Source organism: Macadamia integrifolia, unplaced genomic scaffold (genome assembly GCF_013358625.1).
Source record: "Macadamia integrifolia cultivar HAES 741 unplaced genomic scaffold, SCU_Mint_v3 scaffold478, whole genome shotgun sequence".
Taxonomy (NCBI): Eukaryota; Viridiplantae; Streptophyta; class Magnoliopsida; order Proteales; family Proteaceae; genus Macadamia; species Macadamia integrifolia.
In genome coordinates, this window is record NW_024870462.1 from 78,854 (window position 1) to 103,919 (window position 25,066).

A 25,066-nucleotide genomic window follows, 5' to 3' on the forward strand; every position below is an offset into this window, starting at 1 on the left:
TCTCCCCATTGTATGGAGATATAAGTTTGGTTTCTGTATACATCTGCAGTTGATGCTTCCTTCACAGCTCCGTAAGGTTAAAACTTTGCAAAAATGTCCTCCATAAATAATTGCACCACAAATGCTGGGCACCTCTGGGCAGGCTGCTGGGGTGCCCATGTGTCAGTCTCTCCCTCCCCTTTGGAAATGACCCCAATGGCTTTCCCACCCTCTCCCATTGGCCACATCACCATTTACTGAATTCGGTAAATTATATATTTATATTCCAATCCAAAACCAATTTGCCACCAGTGAACTTTAACCTAATTTACTCATTCAGACAAGTCAGGATCAACCAAACTAACCCTTCAGGGTGATCCTCATCAGTTGGTTCAGATCTGCCAGTCCTTTCCTATCAAAGTTGTCAAATTGAGTTAGCCTTGACTGGCTCACAAGGATGGGCTAATCCTTCAGATCTTGGTTACTGCAGTCTGTTGTATGGCCAGAGGACAACATTATGTAAATAGAGCTGTGGCCAAACCAAGGGGAAACGTGAGCTTACCAGACATGGTTATGAATGAAAACCACATTTCTGAATCTGATCTGTGTTTTCTATAGGCTTAACATATTCAAATCAATTTTATTTCTCAAATCTCAAGCCAGCACAGTAGGTGTACAAGTGTGTTCGGTAAGTAGTAACTAAGAATAATCCAAAGATTGAGAATAAGAAACTGCCATTCTCAGATCAACAGTGCTATAAAACAGCAAACAATCAAAGACTGAAGAATTAAGAAACTGCCAGTCTCAAATCAACAGTGTTATAAAACAGAAAAAAAAAAATTATTGCGACAAATCATTGAGCAGTAGCCTTTACAACACCAGGATTGAACCAAGATCCCACTGTAATTATATTGACAGAATTCTACTGCAACAACAAAAACAAAAAGCAATTCTAGTAATACAAGAAAGCAGAACACTAGCTGCACCTTGAAGGGGTTGTGGACTGCGAAAGACTTGGCAAAATTATCCCTTGCCACCTCTTAATCTTCGCCATCACAGGCTTAGAAATGTTAACCCTCGACAAATCTTCAAAGAAGCATGAAAAAAGTCTTCATGTCTCTAACATCTAATTTCGTATGACCCAGCTTTGGTAATATATCTAACCCACTCAACAGTATTATATCCACTCTTCTCCCACACCTGCAGAAGATGATGAGGTAGAGCTTCATACAAACAGATCCTGAATAAACAAGCAATATAGGCTGATAGGACAGTTCCATATGCATACCTTGAGAAACCGGACTCGTAAACCTGAGGCAGTAAACATTGGAACCTGCAGATACCAAGATCCACCAAATTAAATATTCTCTCAAGCTATTGAAACATCTACAAAGGATGGAAAAGACCGAAGAATTAAACCAATAATACAGTAGATCTTTAATTTCTAGTTTCATCCTTGTACATCTCTAACATAATTCCATCTTTATTCTCCAGCGTAGTACAACCTTTCCCAACAAATAAAGAAAATAAAAATCTCAACACTGACCCTTCACATACTAATTAATACAGTACTATATCATTGAAAACATACATATTTTCAATTCAGAGACTTTCTAATAACTTCTCAAATGATATAGTACAGAAGGAATTGAAAATTGTTGAAATGCTGATAAAAGCCACCAATGCAGTCTCCTATAAAATCTCAAGAAATTAAAACAATTTAAATGATTAACAGAAGCCTGTGCACATGTCTCCAAAGTCCATCAGCATCACATTGGTTCACATATGGTGGTATGCCATTCGCAATGCCAGGAAGTAGACAAGGTTCATCAATATGTCAGTTTCCTCATCTAGCATTATAATGGAGGAGACTGAAACTTCTTTCTTCTTGTGTCAATGTCCACACCCAAGCACCGAAGTAGCAAAAGAACGGAAAGGATTGGAAAAGCCCCACCCAAAAAATGAAATGACTACTCATTTTATTCATATTATTATATTTTAGGTACATTCTGTATTGGTAAGCAGGGAAGCAGGATTAACAGTACATCACTTGCTTAAGCCACAGCAACATTGATGGGCAACCATCTCTCATAAAACATGGAACCGAAAAATCACTTCTCTATTAGGAGGAAAACCTGTCCTCTGTTACCCTTGTTATATAAATGTTCATAGTTCATCTCATTTTCTCAAGGTCAACGCACTTTCTTGCTTTTGAGAAAACTTGGTGCCATAACTAATTTTTGCCAAAGATCTTCCATAGTCAAATTCACTGGACCATAAGAGAAAATAAATGGACGGGAATAAATGTATAAAGCCCATACTTGGGTGTACATGCTTTTGCTAAACTGCCTGTTGGAATTGACATTAAGGCTTAATCACAATTCACAACAGTCAATCTTCTCCCAATATTTAATGATTCACACTAGAATTTATAATAGGGTAATGGATAATTGTCATGGCACCTGAAATTCCATTTGGATTGGCGGCCTAGTCCAAGACTTCTTTTCTGCCATCGTAGAAATCAACTCAACCTCAGCACTCATAGTTGGTTCTGTTTGTCCAGGGAATTTCCGTATCCTGCAGAGAGTATCTAAGAATCATCAACTCCATCCCGCCCCAGGAAAAAAAAAATTGATACATGCTAAAAAGAGTATAAATTTTAATATATGATTGGCTAGAGCATGAATGAAATGTAAAAGTTGCAAATGGATAAAAGGCCACCAGTGCTCAATAAATTTACCGAGTTACTGTTAGGATTTTGATGCAATTCACATCTCTTGGAAGAAGAATTTACGGATTTCGGTTTGGTTCAGTTTTCTTGGGTCAAATTGAACTAATGGTACAATAAATGAGGCCCATATTTAAGTCCCCACTGTTATATAGGTCATGGGTTAAATAAATTTGAGCTTTCTATTGTAACGGGCTCATTTTATAAGCCCAAATATAAGGGATTTAAGGCCTATACAGGATGATTAAGTAGTTAGTTTTTAATTCCATGTAATGAGTTCTTAGTGGTTAAGATATATACCAGCCTCCTTGTAACCTCAATGGTTTTTAGACCATGTATCCAACCTTGAGGCCAAAGGTTTTAGGCTTGGTAGAGGCAGAGAGAAGTGGTTAAGATAGATATTGCATAGAAATGTCTAATTTTGTTACTTTCTATTTTGCATATAATAGCGATGGATCCTCTAAAAGGATTCCATCCTAGTTTCTATTTTATTTGCTTTCTATTTTCCTTGTAATAGCTAAGGATCCTTTCTAGAAGGATTCCTTTTTAGTGTTTGTTTGACAGCCAAGTAACAAGGAATGTTTCTATTCTTGTAATCAGTTCATTGGCTATTAAACATAAAGGAAAAGGGACATGCTGCACACAAATTTTGCCCACTGTTCGATTGAATGTTTCTCTTTGGCAGTGATGCTAGGAGTAGCTCTTGTGGTGAGGCAAGTGCAGCCCAAGACGGTGAATCCTTGGTTTGGGACTGGTGGTGAAGCCTTTTGTCATATCCCCTTTCTTCCCTTCTTGTTTTTACCTTTTCATTTCTTCTTCATTCACTGTTTGCCAACATTCCAGCACTACTTTCTCCATCGTGGCCAATTATTAGGTGATCTCTGACCTTTAGTTTTGTGTTTATGAAATCCCTTGTTATTGCTCTTTTAATTGTTTTAATCTTCTATTATTCTAACGAACTGCTTCAAATCTGTGATAGATTCACAGCTTATATGTCTGCTCAGTCACTGACTTGAGTATATAACCGTCAGATTGGGTTGAATTTTGAGTATTTTGATCCCCCATCCTAGCTACTCCATTTGACTTTAATTTTGTGTCCATTGGACTGGTAGATTGAGAGTTATGCTATTTCTCTTTACTTGCTATTTTCTGATTTTCTTAGTCTTTATTTTCTGTCTAAATTCGTATCTCCGATCTAAGCATCAGCTTACTATGATATTTTAGCCACATACTCATCCCATTAGGATCTCCAATACGTATTAATTTCAGCCCCATCAGATTTATAGTTTGTGAGTTCTATAACTCCATTTAGTTTCTGTCACAATTTCACAGTTTTATAGTTCACTGTGACTCTAGTTTTCAAGGGTTTGCTAGTGTTTGTCCTTTCAGCCTAGCATACCTTATCAGATTTGCAATGCAATAGCTAGATATTGCTAATTCTTTTCTTTAACCCGAGAGAGAGAAAAAAAAAAAGCAAAGAAAAATGACACAGAAGCTTCTCATTCATGAGCAATTCCAATAATTGTTAAAGAAAGAAAAGAGTGTCTACTTTCTACTAGCGTCAACATGTAGCATATTATAAATCATAGGTTTTTCAGTTTTCCCTCCAGAGCAAGCACAGAGGTAGGGTAGACCGTTGGGCTCATTCTTCCTTGTCTATGGAATCTTAGAAGCCTTTATTTGGGGGTTGAGGAAGTAGATGAACAGAATAGTCAGCAAACAAGCTCATCCATCATGTACAAACACGGATAAAAAAGATTCAGATCAAACCACTCATTACCCAGGAAATGCCAATCTGGTCTGGTAAAGAGGCCTATCTGAAGAACAAAAAACCAAATATTACCCAGCAGAATGGCTGATTGACTGTGTATCGACATTGGGTGATCTAGATTGAGATTTCTGGTTTTAAAACCAGATGCAGAAATGATACAGGGCAATGCTTTCATCAATATGCGATAGAAGCTTAGAAGTCTGGTCTATATTACAGATTCAAATTCCTAAAAATATTGAACTCACTTCCAAACCAAGCAATCAATAGAAGCATTGTACTTGGCTCGACCAGCCGTAACTTGGAAATTTGTCTTTGCTGTTTGCTTTGGCACTGGAATCTTGATAACAACTCCAAGGGCAAACATTTTTGCACCAAAAACACTCTTAACCTGAAAGGCAATAGTAGTGAGATAGCTCCAAAACCAAAATCATATGAAATTTTCCTCCTTTAAAATGTCATGAACCTACCTTAACATTTACTTCCATGCGTGTCCTACCCAATTCCTTGATTGTTGGCAATACCCGAAATGGCAGATTTACACCTTCTGTAATACGGTACCTACAGATAGCAAGGAATGTCACAAACAAGAAATGATGGGGAAACAAAGCACATGTTAACTTGTAATGAAGTAAATTATAGTAAGCCTTGCCCACACTTACCATACAACCAATCCCATTTTCTTTTAGCAACAAAATGTTTTTCTAGATCAAACAGAAATATTCTGGAACTCCTACACAGAGATGTTTTACCTTGAAGACATCGACCAAGTAATTCTACAAATAAAAGAAACCAACAATCCTATATATATAATTAGTATGCCATCACAGTGTTCATAAAGATATAAATTTCTAGATCCATTTCAACTTTACTGTAGCTCACTTCAATTCTAAAAGGTCGTACACAGTGCACGAGTCTCATGCCACCGCGGGACCTGGGGAGGTTCACAATGTACGCATCCTTACCCCCACTTTGCGGAGAGGTTGTTTCCGACTCAAACCCGTGGCCACTAGGTCGCAATGGAGCAACCTTATCGTTGCGCTGAGGTCCGCCCTCAGCTCACATCAATTCCACAACACTTAAATGAACCGAAACTAATAGACATTTATAATGAAGGAAAGTGGTATTCTTACTTCATCAATTCAAACTCCCCATCAGGTGGCACAAAACTAACAGTCTTTTCTGAGTTGAACCTCGTCAAGTTCACACATTGGTGGAATGTAACATCATCAAGCTCGATAGTCTTACCGCTGTAAAAAGAAACACTTTCAATAAGTTACAAACACCATAAAGATATGAGCTGAGCAGTTATAAGCTAAATAGACGACTCATTTGGAAAACCAAAGATTGCCCATAGAGACCAAGATAATATGATCAGTACATTGCGGAAGAGAATTTTCTCTTCAGACTTTCTCTTTTTTTTTTTTTTCCCTCATAATCTCTGGATAATAACTAAAGAAAATAGATAGAGGAGAGATAGGAAAGAAAGGAACCAATTCTAAATATCTCCCAAAGATTCACTAATTATTTGACTGATGGCATGTCTCTTTCTATGTGTTTTCAGGAAAGAGGACACAGTGATGCAGATAAGTCAATTAATGGGCTTATTTTATTAGAAATAAGCTTTGGGTTGAGTTATGTATGTGTCAGGCCTTTGATGTGCCTAAAATATGAGTAGAAAGTAGGAAAACGAGATTCACTTTTATTAGTTTAGTTAGAATCCTAGACACCTAGTCTTGATATGTTTTGGTTGTTTTGTTCGAGTCCAACTCCATGTTGGAGTCTTAAGTGTCTTCTAGGAGTCCTATTATGAGTCCAATTATGTTTTTATTTAGGGGACAAATAGTTTAAGTCCTAAGCCAAATAGGCTTCCTTATTTGAATCTATTTTCTTTGTTATTTCAGTTTCCTAGCCAGTTTAGGTTTCCCAATTAGTTGAGGATTGGGTTAAACCTTTCCTTTTTAGTGTTTTGAGTCTGTTTTTGAGTCTTCTCTATAATTTGTAAGGGACTACAACAAGGTACACGAATTTGATTCAATGAAAGTTTATTTTTGTTGTCTACAAAATTATTCCCTAAGAAATAATGATCATCAACTGAGATGGCTGAGGGTGAGAGACCCATGCTGAGATAGCCATTCCTCTTCCCCCATTCTTCCCTCATTCTCTATTTTCTGTTTTGTTCATCCTATCTATCCTTGAATCTGATTTTTATTGAATTTACTAAAGATCCTACCTAGGATTGGATCACTTGTGATTCAATCTGACATTACTCAGTGACTATTCGTTCATTGAAACTAGAAGTTAAATTTTGGTGAATAAGGATCCTATAAAAACTTCTTTCGAGGAATGGGCTTGAGCGAGTCATTTCTCAAGAACAAAAGCAAAGGGTCCCTAAGACTACCATGTGGATCAGGAACCTACATGTTGATGCTCCCAAATCTGATAGTCATACCCCCCCTCTCCTCCGGGGGGGAGTACTTGCAAAGAATAACGGGGAAATCCTTCACATCAAAAACATAGTGCACTAGATAACAACAAAACCATTCTACAAGAATCAATAAGACTTCTATATCTAATCTCCCACTTCTCCACCCAAAAAAAAAAAAAAAGGTCCTACAGACATAAAACACTACCCTTTTCTCAATTATCATCTCATGACCTTGACTAGTTCTCAAGCACCCAACAAAAATATCAAAATTATGCGAAGGGGGTAATCCTCCATGACTAGAAGCACTTAATAACCCCCACAAGACCAAAAGGTTAGCATAAATAAACAACCAAATAGTTCCAATTATGTTAACCAATTGAAATGGATAAGGAGTAGGAAAAAAAGGGACCTAGTGGACTTATATCATAAGAAGTTAGGTCACTTAAAAATACAGAACAGGGAGTCTTAGTAGTCAAAAATTTAGCTAGACGGAGTAACGGGACGAGAGATTGTGAATTTGAGAAGTGCACCTTTCTGAGTTCCCAAGTGGTCTTCTTTGGGCTTCTTGTGTCTTCTATGGGAGTGTCTGTTGACCCTGAGGTCAGAGCGACTTCTGAGTAGCCTAAACCACTGAGTGTTCACGAGGTGTGTAATTTTCACGGTCTAAGGGTTTTATATGAGATTTATATGAGACTTTAGTCTGATTATGGCTCCTATCATCAATTGTATTTGTAAAGAAGAGTGCAGAACAAAGGCTGCTCTAAAGTCTTGCATCAAATCAAGAAGCAAAATACTAAAACGCCTTCCAAACTTCTCTATAGTCTTTGAAGTGGCTTCTCTATAGTCTTTGAAGTAGCGTGTGATGCATCTGGAGTAGGAATAGGAAGTGTCCTACGTCAGGAGGAACATCCAATTGCTTTCTTTAGTGAAAAATTAAATGGCATCTAGGCGATCCAAAACATTGGAGGGGGTCCAAATGCAAGGCGACCAAGGCTCCTGGACGCCTAGGCAACACCTTGACAACTACCTACTTCCAAATGAGTTTGTTCTCTACTCTGATCATCAGGCATTGTGTTTAAGCTTGCAAAAGAAGCTTAGTACTCGAGACGCAAAGTGGTTTGAATTTCTACCGGAACACACATTTGTATTGAAACACAAATCAAGTATAGAAAATAAAACCGTCAACGCCTTAAATCATATGTTTGCCTTTTGCGCTTGAGTGTTAAGGTGAATGGATTCGAGAGGATTAAAAGCGACCATGCACCGTGCCCAGACTTTTGGGACATTTATGCATCTACAAGTGAGGGACACCTAGGAATGAGTACCGAATATACCCTCCAAGATGTTGGAGGCTTCTTATTTTGAGGCAGCAAGTTGTGTACATCCATCAAAGAGTTCATTGTACAGGAGTTGCATGTCGAAGGTGCATAAGATTCAAAATACCGATCGGTATACACCATTTTTTATGCCACATTCATCGTGGCAAGACTTAAGACATTTGATGCTTCATACGACTATTTTTGTTGTTGTCAACCATTTTTTCTAAGATGGCTCACTCCATACCATGATCAAAGACATCTTATGCTTCACATGTATCCAAGCTATTCCTTAGGGAAGTTGCTAGGCTACACAGCTTACCAAAACCAGGGTGTCTGATAGGTACATTCGGTTTGTGAGTTACTTTTGGAAAATGTAGGGAACAAAGTTGTGCTTTTCATCTATAGTTGTTCAGAACGAGGTGGTCAATCCCAATCTTGAGGATTTGTTGCATTGTCTAGTCGGTGATCAGTTTCCAAAGGGTACACGGAAAAAATTGCAAGCAAGAAGTGTTGGTTCCTACAAGATTCTAAAGAAACTCAGCACCAATGCCTACTCTTTGGAGTTGCCCACCAAAAATATTCATCAATCTATTTTTAATGTTGAAGATCTTATTCCTTATAAAGGATTAGCCAGCATCCCATACTCCTTTGAGCCTTCTTCAGCAATAACCCAAACAACAACCACACCTATCACATCATTCTCTCAAGAATCAGTTCCTAATTCTAGGCCAAGCCCAATTAACATTCGAACTTTTTCATCTTCTATCCCCCCTTACCACCATTACCAGCTATACGAAGGATAAGAGAAGAGGTAAAAGACATTTTGGATGAGCAAATGATGTCTACTTGTGCAGGGGGATATCTAAAGTTCCTGTCAAGGGCAGAGACAGACCTAGTACCAATTGCACATGGATCCCAAGGACAAGCTTCAGTGCCTTAATCTAGATTTGCTTGAGAAATATCTGAGTCCATTTTCACCGAAGGTGAATTCTTCCCACCAGAGGAAAATTGATGGGGACATACATTCAGGATATTTAAGGCATATCAGAGGAGATGCAAACACAACCAAACATCACTTCAATGTGGCTAGATATCCCTTATTAACTTGTGGGGTTGCATATTCTGTTCACTTATGTGTACTTTGTTTCCTTTTGTTGTGTGTGTCAAACTGTTATTCCTTCTCTCTTTGAGCTAGAATACGACTGGTTTGTAGCTTGATGTGGATTCCCAGACCTGCTTCACCATCTTTTGACTTACAAACTTCAGGAAACCCAACTTTCCCCACTAGCCTAAACTTCATTTGCACTAATTTTCATAGCAGGCCCAGTTTTATCCACTTTTGACTTAAATTCCAGCTCAAATACTAAGGGGATTCATCAATCAAAAGCAAACAGGCACTACGTCACTGACACATTCTTCGGAGTTCGGTAGTGACTTAGCACTTGGTCGCACAACACTCCAACTCGCAAGACAACAAAGGAAGATATTCACCTATCATGTATCATTTATTTAATTTCCATGAATCGTGAGAATGAATTTTCTACACTTGTATTTGGAAATTTTCATCATTTATGGCTGTTGTTAGACCTGATTTGTTTTGATTTTTGTGTTAGTAGACCTTTCCAAACCCAAAATTCTCTCAATCCATGGACTTGTGTTAGATTTCCCAAACCTGTCTAGCACGAGCTGGTTTAAGTCTTGGTAGACATCCCAGGTAGGTTAGCCGCAAGAGCTTAAGAGTACTTAAGAACAAAATCAAGCAGCGATAGAAGTTAGGAGCTCAACTTTATCCTATTTTTCTTTGGGTTGATTTGATCAGGAAGGCTATTGGTTGAACTTGCAGTTAATGAATGGGCTTGTTCTAACATGAAAAAAGAGTCCAAAAGCGATTGTGGTCATAGATCAGCTCGACCGCAGAGAGAGAGTGGTCGTAGATCAGTTGAGATCTTTAACAGAAAGTATATGCATAGTAAGTCATGCCCACTGACATGTTATATTTGCCCACAAGTGCTATCCCTTCACATCCCCTTACTGAGATTTAAATTTTCAATCATAAATCTAACGTTATAACTGTAAGATCCAAGAATCTACTGCCAGTAACGTTTTGATCATTAACCAGCTCAGACCTGATACGGAAGCTAGCAAAACTCTAAACCAAAATAAATACATTATTTCCCAAAATGGGCGCACCTTGGGGTAACCAAAGTGGTGAGCTGAGAAGTTGTAACCTTCTTTTGATTGTCCCTTATCTTATTCCCAAGAGTCCTTTAAGATGGGTACAAGAAGGGTTTTCAAAAGAATTTGAAAGTGACTTCCCATCATGTTATTCTCAAGAGCTAACATTGTCTTGCATACTTTTCGAGTACACATGTGAAATGATAAGATTTTAACATCATTAAAGAAAGTGGGTTATACTAGGCACAGCTTATGCTTTGCCAACTTTGGTTACAAGAAGATTTTCCCAAAGAAGTATCAATTTTGGAAATTGAAGTAGATATATAACAATAAAATCCACAAAGGATAAGGCAGGTGAAATCCCCAAACGCTACCTTTTAGCAGGACGGGATTTAAGTTGTGATTCCTTTTCAAGACCAATTTTGTCATTTAATCCCAACTTCAAATCAGGCATGCCAGACAAGAAGCACTTCATGAGGATCTTCCCAGTCACATCACAGCGCAGCACATTACCTAAAAGCAAACCACCAAGATATTAGATATTAACAAGAATGCGTATTGTATCAATCCAAAAACAGAAATGCATTGTGCTTGTGAAAGGAATGTATAAGCATCTTGGAGCTCCATTACATACCTTTCGAAGACATAAGAAGATTGACACTTTCCACAATATCCAGAAATACCTGTTAACACAGGAGGGTGAAAATCCAGCACATTCACCTTCCCATACCAGAGTTTTAACCCATAACACAGAAAAAGAAAGAAAAACAAAATCACCTCATTCTTCTTATAAATAAGGCCTTCCCTTCGCCAGCCTACAGCACCTGTAACTTGTAGAGTAGCATTAGGAACCGGTTTATCTGCAGGCTGCCAATTTTTTGACATAGAAAAAGTAACTGATTAGAGAACCTTCAACATACATATGTATGTATGTGTGTGTGTGTGTATGTGTATATATATATGTATTAAATCATGCAAGGAAGTGCACTTATATGCATGCACGTAATAACACAAGAATGCTAAACCAGGTACATCCCTATAATATGTAGGGATTAGATAATAGAACTGCTAGAGAAGGACAGGTCATTCATCATTATACCAATCAACTATATAAGTCAAAATTTAGGTCTAAAATACCACCTAAAGAAACAATGAATCTGGGAGATCATATCTCTCAAATCTAACCTTGGATGAGAATGGTGAACGGACTCCTTCCTGAGTGATGTAAAGCTTCAAAATTTCCGGAGAAAGATTTTGAGGATAACCGAAGTCCATTATTTCTGCATATTGGAAAAAAAAAAGTAACTTGTTAGATTAGATGAACCTAACAATAAAAAATACAAAAGAAAAAGGATAGTTGGCCTTCTATTTCAACCATAATGATTAGGAAAGCACAAAATGCCACAGAAGGAAACAAAGCAGACGGAGAGCTCATGAGAGAATTTCCACAAAAGACTGCATAAAATAAGACACAAAGAGTCCCAGCAAGTGCAGGGGCTAAGTAGTCATGGCAGAATAAATGAAATCAACATACAAGGGAAAAACACCACATACTTGGACCATGAACAATACAATTAATATGTCACCAGTTGGCTGCCTGGGAAATTTCCATTGAAAGTTGCAGTAACTTTAATGAAGTAACAAAAGAAAAGAAGTGGAAGGATGTGTAGGTATCTCACCCACCACAGAGAAGGTCTTCCACCAATCTACAAGGACCTCTCTCTCTCTCTCTCTCTCTCTCTCTCTCTCTCAAGCTTTTTTTTTTTTTTTTTGCTCTCAAAACGTTGGGCTAGAGATGCCCCCTCCCTTAATAGCTACTTCCCTACAGGCTATTGGAGAGAATTACAAAATAGAAACTGAATAAAGTTATATTATACAAGAAAATAGTAACTCCAACATAGAAACTAAATAAAATCTAACTTTTGTCAATGACTAAAGAACATGAATAGAAAGTAATTAAAATAGTAACTAATTGGATCGGGTAATGATTTGTGTCAAATATGACACCAGCCTTCATTCATAACAATGGAGAGAAAGTTCTAGAGAATTACAAAGACCATTAAACCCCTTAAGGTCCGTCTGGCAACTACACTTTCCCTAAAACCCATTGTTACAGCATAACTAAATATAATCTTTTGAAAGCCCAAGTCTTCTAATAGATACTCCACGCAATCAGAAATTCTGAACTCATAACACATCTCCACACAAGGGCCTTATGGGATCCACTACAAGCTGCCAGACATCTTCTCCAGCAGCTGATCAATGGCCACAAAGTGGCAGAATGTGGGCCTCAATTATAACAGGATATGGGGCCCAAATAGATAAATAGCCATAGACCTGAACACCCACAAACCGATGTGTGGAAAAACTTGGGCTGGGCTTTGTCCATCAATCTACGTAAGGAGGCAGTGGTGGAAGGTGTTGTGGTCCTAGAGGGGAGGTTGCAGAATACCATGAACATTACTGCAAACAATGGAGAGTCGGAGATTTTTGACCTTGCAGTAATGGCGTCAGAGGAGAAGATTTTTTGGAAGAGCAAGAGAGGTTCTTCCTCTCTGCATAATCCCAGAGAAGTGAACGGTTTTGCAGATAAGAAGATTTTTTGGTCGAGCATGAGGGGTTCTTCCAGTCGGTTTTAGAGCGAGAGGGGTTATGCCAGACTTCCAGTGGCTTTGGAGCATCTATGCCAGCACCTACAGATGCAGCTCAGCTGGTACTGCCATCGGCATAGGGACAATATAGTTCCATCTCCTCCGGCTCTGCATCAGGTTTTCCACTTTTTGAAGCTTTGAATCCACTGGGATTAGGGTTTTCTTAATCCATAGTGTAGGCATCGAGGATTTTCCATTCTTCAATCTCTTGCGTTGTTACCTCACTTGCTGGTTTTGGAGCTTCAGACTAGAATCAATTCTACAATGGTAAATCTGTCAACCTTCTGATTCAGTCCCTTCTCTCTTTTCCATTTTTTCGTTTTTTATCTCAACTTTGCTTTGAAGCTCAAGTATGGAAGACTCTTGATGACCAGAAATTCTGCAACTTTGCTTTGAAGCTCAAGCATGGAAGGTTCTTAGGCTAAGTTTGGTTGCACTCGCCATTCTTGATTCTATTGATTCTTGCTCTCCAGCGTCAATCTGGGGGTAGAATCCTGTTTGGCATGTCCGGTTTAATTCCTTGCTCCCACAGATTAAACCACTGGAAAACCTCACTAAGAATCAGGAATCAAGGAACACTTTAAGGACGTACTTGTGTTCCGAATTAAATGAAAGGGAATGAATCCTACACCAATCAACTTGATCCCAATAAAACACCCCCCAAGCCACCTACTGCTTGAACCACAAACCCTATCAAAATGCCTTCAACCCCCACACCTTCTCTGCCTGAAAATCCCCCTCCTGAAACTAACTTTTGTCCACCTGCAACTCACCCTCCTGAAGAAATCCCCTTCCAAGATCATAAGCCATCCTTTTGATTTCCCATAGGGGATAGGAATGGAACTACTTCTCATTCTGGCTTCAATCCCGACACCTTCAACTCACCCTCCCTAAACCCCCTTCCCACCTGCAACTCACCCCACACTCCTCCACCTTCTCCGCCTGCAAATCCCGCCACCCTACACTGCCCTTCTCCACAAATCTTCTTTGTCCGTTGCAGTAGGAGAAGAGAAAACACCCCATCAGTGATGCGGATCCGGATTCCAATGACTGAAATCTGATCGCTTAGGGCCCACTTGGATACTCAATAAATTAATGGCAACAATTAATGGCAAATGTGTAATTTCTGGCACAATTTTAAACCCCCATTTAAGGTGAAACAGCTGAATGGGACAGCTCTGGAATTAATTCCAAAGAAATCTCAGTTCTGGAAATTAAATTGGGGTTTCTAATAAAGAGTGGCAGGTTTGTAAATAATAGAATATGCAGGGGTCTGGGTAACTAAATGAGGGTTGGACACAAAGGTAATTGGTATTTATTTGGAAGGGGTAGACTAGGAATGGCAAACAATTGAAGGGCAAGGTGTAAATAAGGGTTTAAAAGAAGGGTACTAATCAGGAAAGAAGAAATAAGAAAACTCATGATCAGGAGTCTTCTTCAACCTTGGAATAGGCTGCAGAGGTGGAGTCAACAGTCCTTTGAGAGGGAGAACTCATTGTTTAGGCATCGGCTGGGTCTGAAATTTCAAAGGAGATGTCGCAACTCACAGCCCTACTAAAACCATCAAAAGTCTCCTTAGACAACAAGCAATCCAAGGGTTCCAGTCAACTGTAACTGAGCTCTACGGTGACGTTTGGTCCAGACCTGCAACTGAAACTCTACCCTGTGATGAGAGGGATTTCCAGAACCAGAGTTTGGGGGGGGGGGGTATTGATCTCTTAGGGAAGAGTAATCTTCACACAAATTTCAGCTCCAACAGATCAAAGGTGAGAGAGATCGATCCCTTGTTTGGTGCTGAAACTGTCACCCAGAAACAGGGGCTCAGCCAGCATTAGAGAGAATGAAAAGAAGCAGAACAAGAACAGAGGGAAAGAAGAAGAGAAAAAAATCAGAAAAGAGAAAGTCACGGCAATCAAAGCTTCAGCCAAACAAACATCCAATTTCAAATCAAAACTTCAAATCTCCTTCTTAGTTGAGTTCAATAAATCTATTTAAAGACTGAAAACATAACTACTTTCTTATTTGAAACAAATATTGCATCTAATTGAAATAGAAATAAAATCTCACTCGATTGAAAATCTACCATACTAATACTAACTCTAAAAAAGGAAAATAAATAAAAGATATTTCTAAATCACAGAGATCCCATCCATCGCCCAACTGCATCAATCAAGCTCTAATCACACACTGAAGATCTTGTTCTCTTACGGTAGGAACTCCATTTCAGTGCCTTATTCTGTAAGTCATCTCCAATTTCTCACGCTATTGTGGCCTTCTCTGACTTCGACCACAAACCCAAAAGTGCTAGCTCAAGAAGCTTTCGAAGATCCCGATGCAACTCAATCGGACTCCTATAGCCCTTGCCGCACCTCTCTCTCTCTCCAGCTCTATAACAGGTCTTTCTCTCTCCTATCAGGTTAGGTTTTGGGTTGTTTTTGCTCTTATATGGGTATTGTATCATTGGGGATTTATTTGATGGTATTATTTCTTTGTTTCTTATTCCTATTTGTATTGTTTGGGGTTATAAACTGCAAAGTTAGTTACTTGTAATCTACTCCTGCATTAAGTGGTATCAGAGCTACGGTTGAAGAAAGCTCCAAACAATCTATCAGGGCCTAACCGAAGATGGTTCCATCAGTTCATTACTTCGTTGGACAAAGGGATACATTTTACATCCTTGATTGGTTAGATTCTCTGTAGGAATATTTTGACTACTATAACTTGACAGAGACATAATAGCTTCAAGTTGTTTATTTCTGGTTGATTGGTCATGCTAGAGATTGGTGGAGAGTCCATGAAAAGCGACTCCGAGTTCGAAGACATGAGCCTAAGACTTGGGAAGAGATGAAGTACAAGTTAGTGACACAATACCTCCCTGTATATTTCCAAAGAAGGCTCTTCCCTCCACAGGATTCCCATCAGAATACATCCACTGCTGCCCAATCTAATGATCAGCCACGTTATTTTCATGCGAAATTCCTTGACTGGATGAGTGAATTGGACATGTACTTTGACAACTACAACTTAACAGAGACACAAAAACACCAATATGCGTGTTCCCAGATGAATGATTGTATACGAATGCAATGGAGAGTCCATGAAAAGCAACTTCAAGCTCAAGAATGTAAACCTAGAACATGGGACGAGATGCAGTATGAGTTGGCAGGCACGTACCTATCTGAGCATGAACGAAACATGTACTTCCTTCCACCAGATGTCCAAAAGCCACCCACACTTGACAATAACATGAAGGAATCATCGGCCTCTATTGCAAAAGAGCAACAAGAGAAGACACCTCTGACCAGTGAACTAACGCCAAAAGTTGAGGTTAGTGTTAAAATTTTTCCAACCATTCCTATTGTTGAGGAAAAACTAGTCATTGATGTTCCCATCAACGAGACTCATGTGGGAGAAGTCAAAAGCAACAAGGTTGCCACAATGGACAATGAAGTTGAGACTGAGGAACTTGACACTACAACAACTGTGATGATTGTAAACAGCCAAGAGGAAGATCCTAAGGAGTTCAAGAATGAAGTTGTGTTTAAACCATCAATGGAACCGATTATGAACCACCAGATAGATAAACCAAAAGAGCTTTATGTTGCATTGAAGTTAGAAGAGATCAAAGGTGCATATGTAGATGACCCTATGGATAAATCCAAAGATGTTGAAATTGAGCATGTGGAGTTCGTCATCCCATTAAAGTATCTTGAAGAACGAGCTCCTCACATTCTAGACTACATCGTTATTATCAAAGAGCTACCTGAATTTTTCTATGGCTTGGAGAGGGATGTGCACCATGATATAATCACCCTCACACTTTACAAAATTCGAAGACGAATTTTTTCTAAGAGAGGGCAAGTTGATGTAGATAAGTCACTTGGGTTTATTTTATTGCAAATAAGCCTTGGGTTGTGTTATGTATATGTTGGGCCTTTGATCCCATAGGTTTTCTTTGAAATTGGCCACTTTAATGGGCCTAAAATATGGGTAGAATGTAGGAAAACGGGATTTTATTCATTAGTTTAATTAGTTGCTATTTAATTCAATAAAGGCTCATTAGGCCATTAGTTGGTTGTAAAGTCCTATATGGACTATTAGTTAGTTAGTCCTACTCTATGCTGGAATCATAAAGTCAAGCCCTAGTCCTATTTTGAATTCCTAGTTGTAGTAGGAGTGTCTAGTCCTATTGGGAAACTAGCTCCTAGTTGTAGTAGGAGTATCTAGTCCTATTGGGAAACTAACTCCTAGTATTAGTATGATTATAAACTTCCCCTCTATAAATAGAGAGGCATATGTCCCATTATTGAAGAGATTTTGAATGAAAGAAAATTTGTATTTATGAAAGAAACTTTGCAACTAAACGCTTAGAGCAGCTAACATAGCTGTGGGTGAGAAGCCCAAGCTGAGATAGCCACTTCCTTTATTCTCTTTCACCCTTCTCAACCCCCCATTTGTTTTATTCTTCTTTTTTTTTTTTTTATTTGTTGTAACATTCAAAAGGTATAGTTCAGATTTTGATAAAAGTCTCCAGAAATCAGAACCAATCAGCAATCCTAGTGGGAATAGGAGAGAGATCGATCTCCTCTCTTTCTCTCTTCTGTACTCTGTTCAGCCAAGTCTTCAATCAAGGTATTCCAGGCCTCATAAGGGTCCCACGATCCTTACCTAGTCACTATTGGAAGCATTCGGCTGCTGTTCTTGAAGGTTCTTCTCAGTTTTCTCTCCTAGATCAGAAAATCAAGAAAGCTTGTAACTTCACAACCAGCCATCAGAATCCTCTCATCTTTGGGGGTTTTTGTACCCTCCCTAGGGACTATCTACGCCCAAGAGTGCAGCTCAATCGGACTCCTATAGCCCTGGCCGCACCTCTCTCTCCACCTCTACAGGTCTTTCTCTCTCCTATCAGGTTAAGTTTTGGGCTGGTTTTGCTCCTATATGGGTATTGTATCCTTGGGGATTTATTTGATGGCATTATTTCTTTGTTTCTTACTCTTATTTATATTGTTTGGGATTATAAACTGCGGAGTTAGTTACTTGTAATCTACTCCTGCATTACATGGGCTGGTCAAAACTGGTCGAAACTACCAAAATTGGTCGAAATAGGGCTGGTCAAAATACTCTAAACTGGTTAAAACTGACCAAAATATCGCCGAAACAGGTTGAAACTAGTCAAAATCAGTAACAAATTAAATTTGACCCTTGTTTACATCTCAGCCCCGCTTGAAACTGGGAAATTTTCAGTCGAAACTTCTGAGATTTAGAACTATGCCTACTCCCAAGAAGCGGGAGTGCAACACAACAGAGCCATAATGACCAGATAATTTGTTTACCAGAGCAAAGAGAGCAGGTATACAAAATAATACAAATTAATAGCACAAGGAAGTTCTCTAGCTTCTATCGAACATTCTTCCAATCAAAGAAGAACCACCCATCTCGGATTTAACTCTAAAACTTCCTAAACGGTAAGAAATCTCTATCGAACATTCCCAGTAAAACCTATCCACACGAAATGGAGTGTGGGGATGAACAGTAACTCTCCCACCCTTTCCTTTCCTAGTTGTCGTACCCCACTACATGTAGGACCCACTTCCCTAAGTTTCCCACCCCATACTTTGCAAACAAACAAGGCCATAAAGAATAGGTACAGCAGGTTTCTCCTCATATCCTAGCTTCCACTAGAACTTATCAACACCCTTTTCTTCCCCACACTGTTTACCATGGAAAGTTTGTCAGCTTTCACCACAGAGTGAACTTTCAAAACCCATCACTTTCAGAGAGATGATCTTAACAATTCTCTTCTGTTCTTCACTAACACAAAGGAAGACAATCCAACACCAGAGCAACTTATCCAAGTCAAATCTTTAAATAGCTACACACCAAATATCCAAAAACATAATTTCACTTAATCGTTTTCAATCACAAATGAATGGACCAAAAGAGAGAATTCCAAATAAAATATTACAGAAAACTTCTCCAACACCCAATCAAATCATTCCTGAGAACATAAATCAACTGATCATTTAGCCACCAAAACCAGATAAAGACAAGGGAGAGAATGTTCCATTGCACTGATCATTGCTAGAGTTGGATTGGTACATATTAGCAATTTGATCAACCTTTAGACAATACAATGAGCAAACCCATTAACCATTTCAATGCTTCATATGATTACTCATGTATGTAAAGAGCACACCACACCACCCCCCCCCCCAAAAAAAAAAAAAAAAAAAGAAGTTGATTCTTTGGCAATACAAGAATTGGGCTAAAATTTCAATGTTTATTAGCTTCTCATTGAGGCACAGCAGTCGGCTTTTTGAATTTTGCCAATGCTTATATATTTTTCCACCAGAGGTTCACAATCAAACGTTTAAGCTTTCAGCCAAACTATATAGGTCTGTGAATGCTCAATAAGTTTTCTCAATACAAGCCTACATTTGGCCTTAGACACATTACGTACAGAATGCACCTAAAGTAGCTTTTTGACATTTCTCTTTTAGCAATGCTTATGTCGTGGGTGGTAACAATACCTCATGTCATAACATCTATAGAGAAATTCTGGCAAGGGAGGGTCAGCGGCATTGGAAACCTCATGAGGTTAAAATATTTGCACTGATCTTTATACGAAGGAACCCTAAGGCTTATGTAGTTGTAAGTAGTATTTTGAACTATTCTTGGGGGCATCCTATTGAAAAATTGACAGTTGTAGTCATAATAGGTAAGAATGTTCATCGAATTACAAAGCATCGTTCCATATAGTATCAAGAATCGGTCAACCCTGGACTGGTCTGGATCAGGATTGGCAGACTTGTTAAGAGTTTTTTGTACAGTGGATAATCTGATTGGTTCACAGTGGACCAGCTGATCCATCATGGACCAGACTGGAGATTGGTTGGGATTGATCCCACCCCAGATCCCGATCCCTCGAACCTTGTTGTCCCATATCATATTAACAATCCTGATCATTTGCGATACCAAGAGCATGACATACTTGTGAAAATTTATGCATGAATATACACAAAAATATATAACACAAAGGCCATTATGAAACTAATGATTTCCATAGTGTGAAGCCAGAAAATGGATCAAAATATATACCGTCCAAAAGCTCATAAATCAGGACGAAGTTATTGCGAATAGCATCTTCATCAAATGCTCCACCAAAATAGGATTTGAACAGGTTAACAGCCTGCACATAAATTTTGAAAACTAGATGCATGAGCTTGTTAAAAAAAAAAAAAAATCAGAAATCTAGTTTATGAAAAGTAACATTTTTTTTTTTTGGGGGGGGGGGGGGGAGGGGAACACATTTTTATTACTTTTAATAACAAAAAGGAGTCCAACCTTTCTCACTTTGAGACTATCAAATTAAACAATGATCTAAGAACAAGCCTTCCCAAAAATACAACCCCTTGAAACAAGTTGATTTACTCATCTAAATGACATGGCAATTTTCAAACGAGATTCTTTATCAAATATCTGTTTTATGGATTCTTGTTAAATATTTGTTGTAAATTTACTAGCATGATGACCCCATCATTAACATTTGTGACAAGTGGGTATTTTTGTGAAAGTTTTTCTTTATGTCTAGTCTGTAAAGTAAAAGGGGCAGATCCAATCAATGACAGAAATCCCATAACTCAATTTGATGGGTTTGATTGATGCATGCATGTGTTGACATTACTTATCACACTAATGGAGGTGATAGATAATGACAGGGGGTGAAATAAATGGATGTTGGAGGCTGATTTTATTTCTTTCCCTTTCTTAACATGTTTTGATTAAATTAATTCCCATTCAACAATGACAGAATACTAAGCTTTGAAGACCCATAGATAAGAAAGAATGTATCAACCGAGACTTCCAAAATCCACATAATGAACCGTTATAACCCAGGCCAATAACAATAAAATCCAGCATTCAAAATAAGGGAAAATTTTGAATGCAAAATCATATTCAATTTTCTCCCTGCTCCCTCAGTAAGATAATCTAACCGATAGGTATGCAATACTTTAATCAATTGCATTGGATCGTTTCCTATGGGCAAGGACAGTTTCTTACCACGATTTTTCGGTGGAATATATAGTTCAGAACCCTTTCATTCTTTAGGAAATTCTTTCTATTTCCCTTCTCATAATCTTTTGAGCAGTTAAAGGTAGAAAAATGAAAGGACAGCAAATAGCAATGCATTTATATAACAATTTTATTTGCACTAGAGAGTAGCATTATAAGATTATAATATGTAAAATGGACCTACACGAACATGTTGCATCAAGTAGCTATGACAAAAGATTTTCTCAAGTGAGAAGTATAATGAAAATGAAGCATATTCCTACTACTAAGTACTGGAACTAAATTAGCAAACCCTTGTCCAATGACTACACTTGTAAACACACTGCAACAGCAACCCTTGAGCTAGATTTTCAACTAATATTTTTCCAGAACTAAAACTGCAGCTTGCTCCCAAGGTTTACGGGAAAAAAAAAAAGACGAAATCACTATTGGAAACACACAAACAAGTATAGGAAGATGATTTTGTACCTCAACGACAAACTTGAATGCACAAGCGACATTGGCATTGCTGCTAACAACAATCACAATGTACACATTGCTAATTCTCATGTAAAAGAAAGAGCAACCTCCAATCTGCCGAACAGGACAGGTACCAAGTTCTTTTGTTTGCATTATATGCATTCGGAAGGCATCCACCATATTCCCACTAAAAGAATCATTACAATTAATACATAAACACATGTCAGTATCCCCAGAGAAAGAAGAAAAATCATAATGTGGAGTACAGGACCAATCATACAATATATCAACCAAAAAAAAGAGTAACATTAATTAACGCTGTGAACGCATGCCAAGTTCTAACAAGCACTATGCTGTGGTCAGCCTGATTCTATCTGAACCAGAAAGAAACAACTCAAAAAAGTAACACAGAACCAATCAGTAGATTTTATTGGGCTGACATTCATAGTGTTGCAATATAAGGGCCGTAATGCCAATTTGGTCATATGTGATTAAGAATATCGGCAGGTCTTAGTTTCACCTAAAGTAGGAAGTTTTTTAGTTCATGATTTATCTTTCTTGAGGATGACATGTCACATAGAATTAAAGTGGGATGGACGAAAAGGAGAAGTGCGACCGGAGTTTTGTGCAACCGACATGTCCCTATAAAACTTAAAAGGGAAAATTCTATGGGACAGTCATACACTCGGTTATGATATATGGTGTGGAATGTTTGGCAGTTAAGAAGCGGCACATTGATAAGTTGTGTGTAGCGGAGATGAGAATGTTAAGATGGATGTGCAGGAAAACTAGGAAAGATAAGATAAGGAATGCAAGCATTAGCGTAGACTTGGGAGTTACCCCAATTCATGATAAACTTTGGGAAAGTCGTTTGAGATGCTATGGCCATATACAACGGAGGCCATTGGATGCAAGGGAAAGAGGGGTGATCTGATCCAAATAGATGGATATAAAAGAGCTAGGGGGCAAGCCAAAACTGACCATAGGAGAAGTGGTGAGGAAAGACATGCACAGATTAGGTCTTGCTCCAAATATGGCATCGAATAGAGCGGATGGAGGTCCACGACCCAGGTAGCAGACCCCACCTAGTTCTGTCCGACTTCGTTACTATTTATGTGATTTGTTTCCTTTCACTTACTTTTCCTGATCTCAGTCCTTGCTTGGATCCATGTAGCCGACCCCATTAAGTTGGGATAAGGTTTGTTGTTGTTGTTGTTGTTGATTTATCTTTCTTGAGGAGTATTAGCGTACAAATAGGTAGGGCTACTAACTCTACAAACCCACTCTTCCTCCCACACATTGGCTGTAAAATCTAACTATTTATTGGGAGAGTGTTTCCTATCCGGGAGCGCAACCTACACCGACAGGAAACACCCAATGATTGCCTCTGGAAAGGAATCAATTCAGGGGGCAGAGAGGTCATTTCAGGGCAGGGGAGGAGAGAGATAGATACAAGGGAGCACTAATGTAGGTTACACTCCCAGACAGAAATTCTTTTTTCCATATTTATTTTTCATACATTTTAAAGCCCACATTGGAGGAGAATGCATATGTTGAGTTTTGCAACCCTAATTGTTCGTGGTATAGCATTTCTCATCTCTCTTTTGTGAAATAGACTCAAAGGGTAAAACATGATGTACTCATGATTTATCTCTGTTTACAAAGTAGAAATAAGAAAACAGCATAATGTATTCTCCCTCTCCTAAGCACATTGTGAGTCTCTCGAATCAGAGGGTATGTTTCTAAATGAATGGAACCAACACCTAGAGGAACAATGAGAGTACTTCATTAGGGTATTCAAACCTAAGAGGTAAGACAGCTAGCTATATGATAGCTTTTATCTCAGCAATTTAACTATTTGGTAAATTTTCTGACAAAAGTATTTAAGGTGTTCCAGAGTAATTCTATCAAGACCAAAAAAAAATCTGATTAATCTTAGTCTATGGCCACTTTTGGTTCTTTATATTTTATTCAAATCTGCTTGTGTCATTTAAAAAATATCTATCAATCGGTAACGGTTCTGTGCCAATAAGTTTATTGTTGAGCACTATAGCTTGTCTAAGATGATTCTAAAATAGAAGTAACAACAAACAGGGGGTAAAAAGGATCTACTTCCATGTCTTATGCATATACACTTTCCATCCAAAAACTTTGTACAGGTATAGCCCATAATCTTTAGTCTCCTACTCAATTTGAATACTGGTTCCAATTGGGCCTTCAATGACTAGCCAGTTCCTTTCTATCCACAGATCCCAATTGATTGTGTGAGGGTGTATTTTCAAAAGTTCCCAGTCCCTTTGACTGACGTTCTGAGTGTTCCATATTTGGATAAACAAGGGATAGTTGATTGGGTATAACCATCTAATTCCATAAGCTATTACTGTGTCAGTGCACAACCCCATTGAGAAAGAAGAGGAAGAAGCAGATTAGTGACCCACTTAGATCTCTAACACAAAACAGGCAGAGAATTGAAATGCAAAAAATGCAATCCTTCGAATTGTTAATCATGAGAACTTTATATTGGCAAGTGGTCTAAGGTAAGATTTTCCGTTTAGAATGCAAACCCTCTACCAATATTCCTTGATCTGTAAAGAGATATTCAAATTGAGACTCAACCTTTATTCTAGCATTTCGAACGATGGAAGATCTAGCTCGTTAACAAACACCACTAGTGTTTAAATTCCATCACCGCTCGAAACCATAAATTTACTCCAACCAAAACAGAAACCGGTTTTTGTATAAACATTTCTGCCAGCTAAACTGACGTACCGTAATTCTTAATGCCCTAATCGGTGTCTCTATCTCTTTCAAGTCTGATTTAATAGTAATATAAGAATAGACACTACAATTGAAATATGCGATTACAACCAATTATACATTCAAAACTGGAAATCAATAAACCGCACTTCCTTCACAACCACCCACAACATCAAAGATCGATCAAATGAAGAAACCCATATTTCATGAATTCGAAATATACTCACCCGACATCGTCACGATAAAGGCGATTGATGAGAACATCACCGCGGAGATTCAAAAAATAGATAGCGGAAGCCGCCACAGGCATCTCCGATCCCGTGGATCGCTAACTTAAGAACCTCCGAGAACTCAGAAAACTCAAATCGAAAATCTTCGAGAAGAAGACGACGACTGAGTTGGGATTTCGGATCTAGGGCTTACGTTTTTGGATCCGAAAGGCTCCCAGTCGTTCCTTGACTTGGATTTGCGACTGTGAATAGAATATGAAAACGTCGTCGCTTAATCAAATGCAGAAACTGTAGCTCTGCAAAAATTTCGCTTTATTCAAAGACCAACAATGTCGATCGTTCCAGGGGAAATCACCATCAGACTTTGAAAAGGTGGTCGTCAGATGAAAAAGAAGAAAAATGGTTCTAACTGGTTGCCGAGAATGAAAAGACGAGAAATGGCGCAGGTTGTGTTTGGATTCAATTATGGTTCCATCTCATGAATGCCGGCTTGCCCCGG

General features: G+C 38.5%; 1 protein-coding gene across 1 annotated transcript; it reads right to left on the reverse strand.

The window, feature by feature from the left end:
* Positions 1–696: 696 nt before the first annotated feature.
* Positions 697–25,010, reverse strand: LOC122068901 (AP-2 complex subunit mu). The gene is made up of 13 exons (XM_042632810.1): positions 24,565–25,010; positions 21,590–21,767; positions 20,147–20,237; positions 11,583–11,677; positions 11,175–11,264; positions 11,032–11,080; positions 10,772–10,910; positions 5,609–5,725; positions 4,946–5,036; positions 4,724–4,866; positions 2,442–2,556; positions 1,268–1,312; positions 697–1,179 (listed from the first exon to the last, which is right to left on the reverse strand). Exons 1-13 carry the CDS (start codon positions 24,645–24,647, stop codon positions 1,099–1,101), a joined length of 1,317 nt encoding a protein of 438 aa, XP_042488744.1. The 5' UTR covers positions 24,648–25,010; the 3' UTR covers positions 697–1,098.
* Between the last annotated feature and the right edge of the window lie 56 nt (positions 25,011–25,066).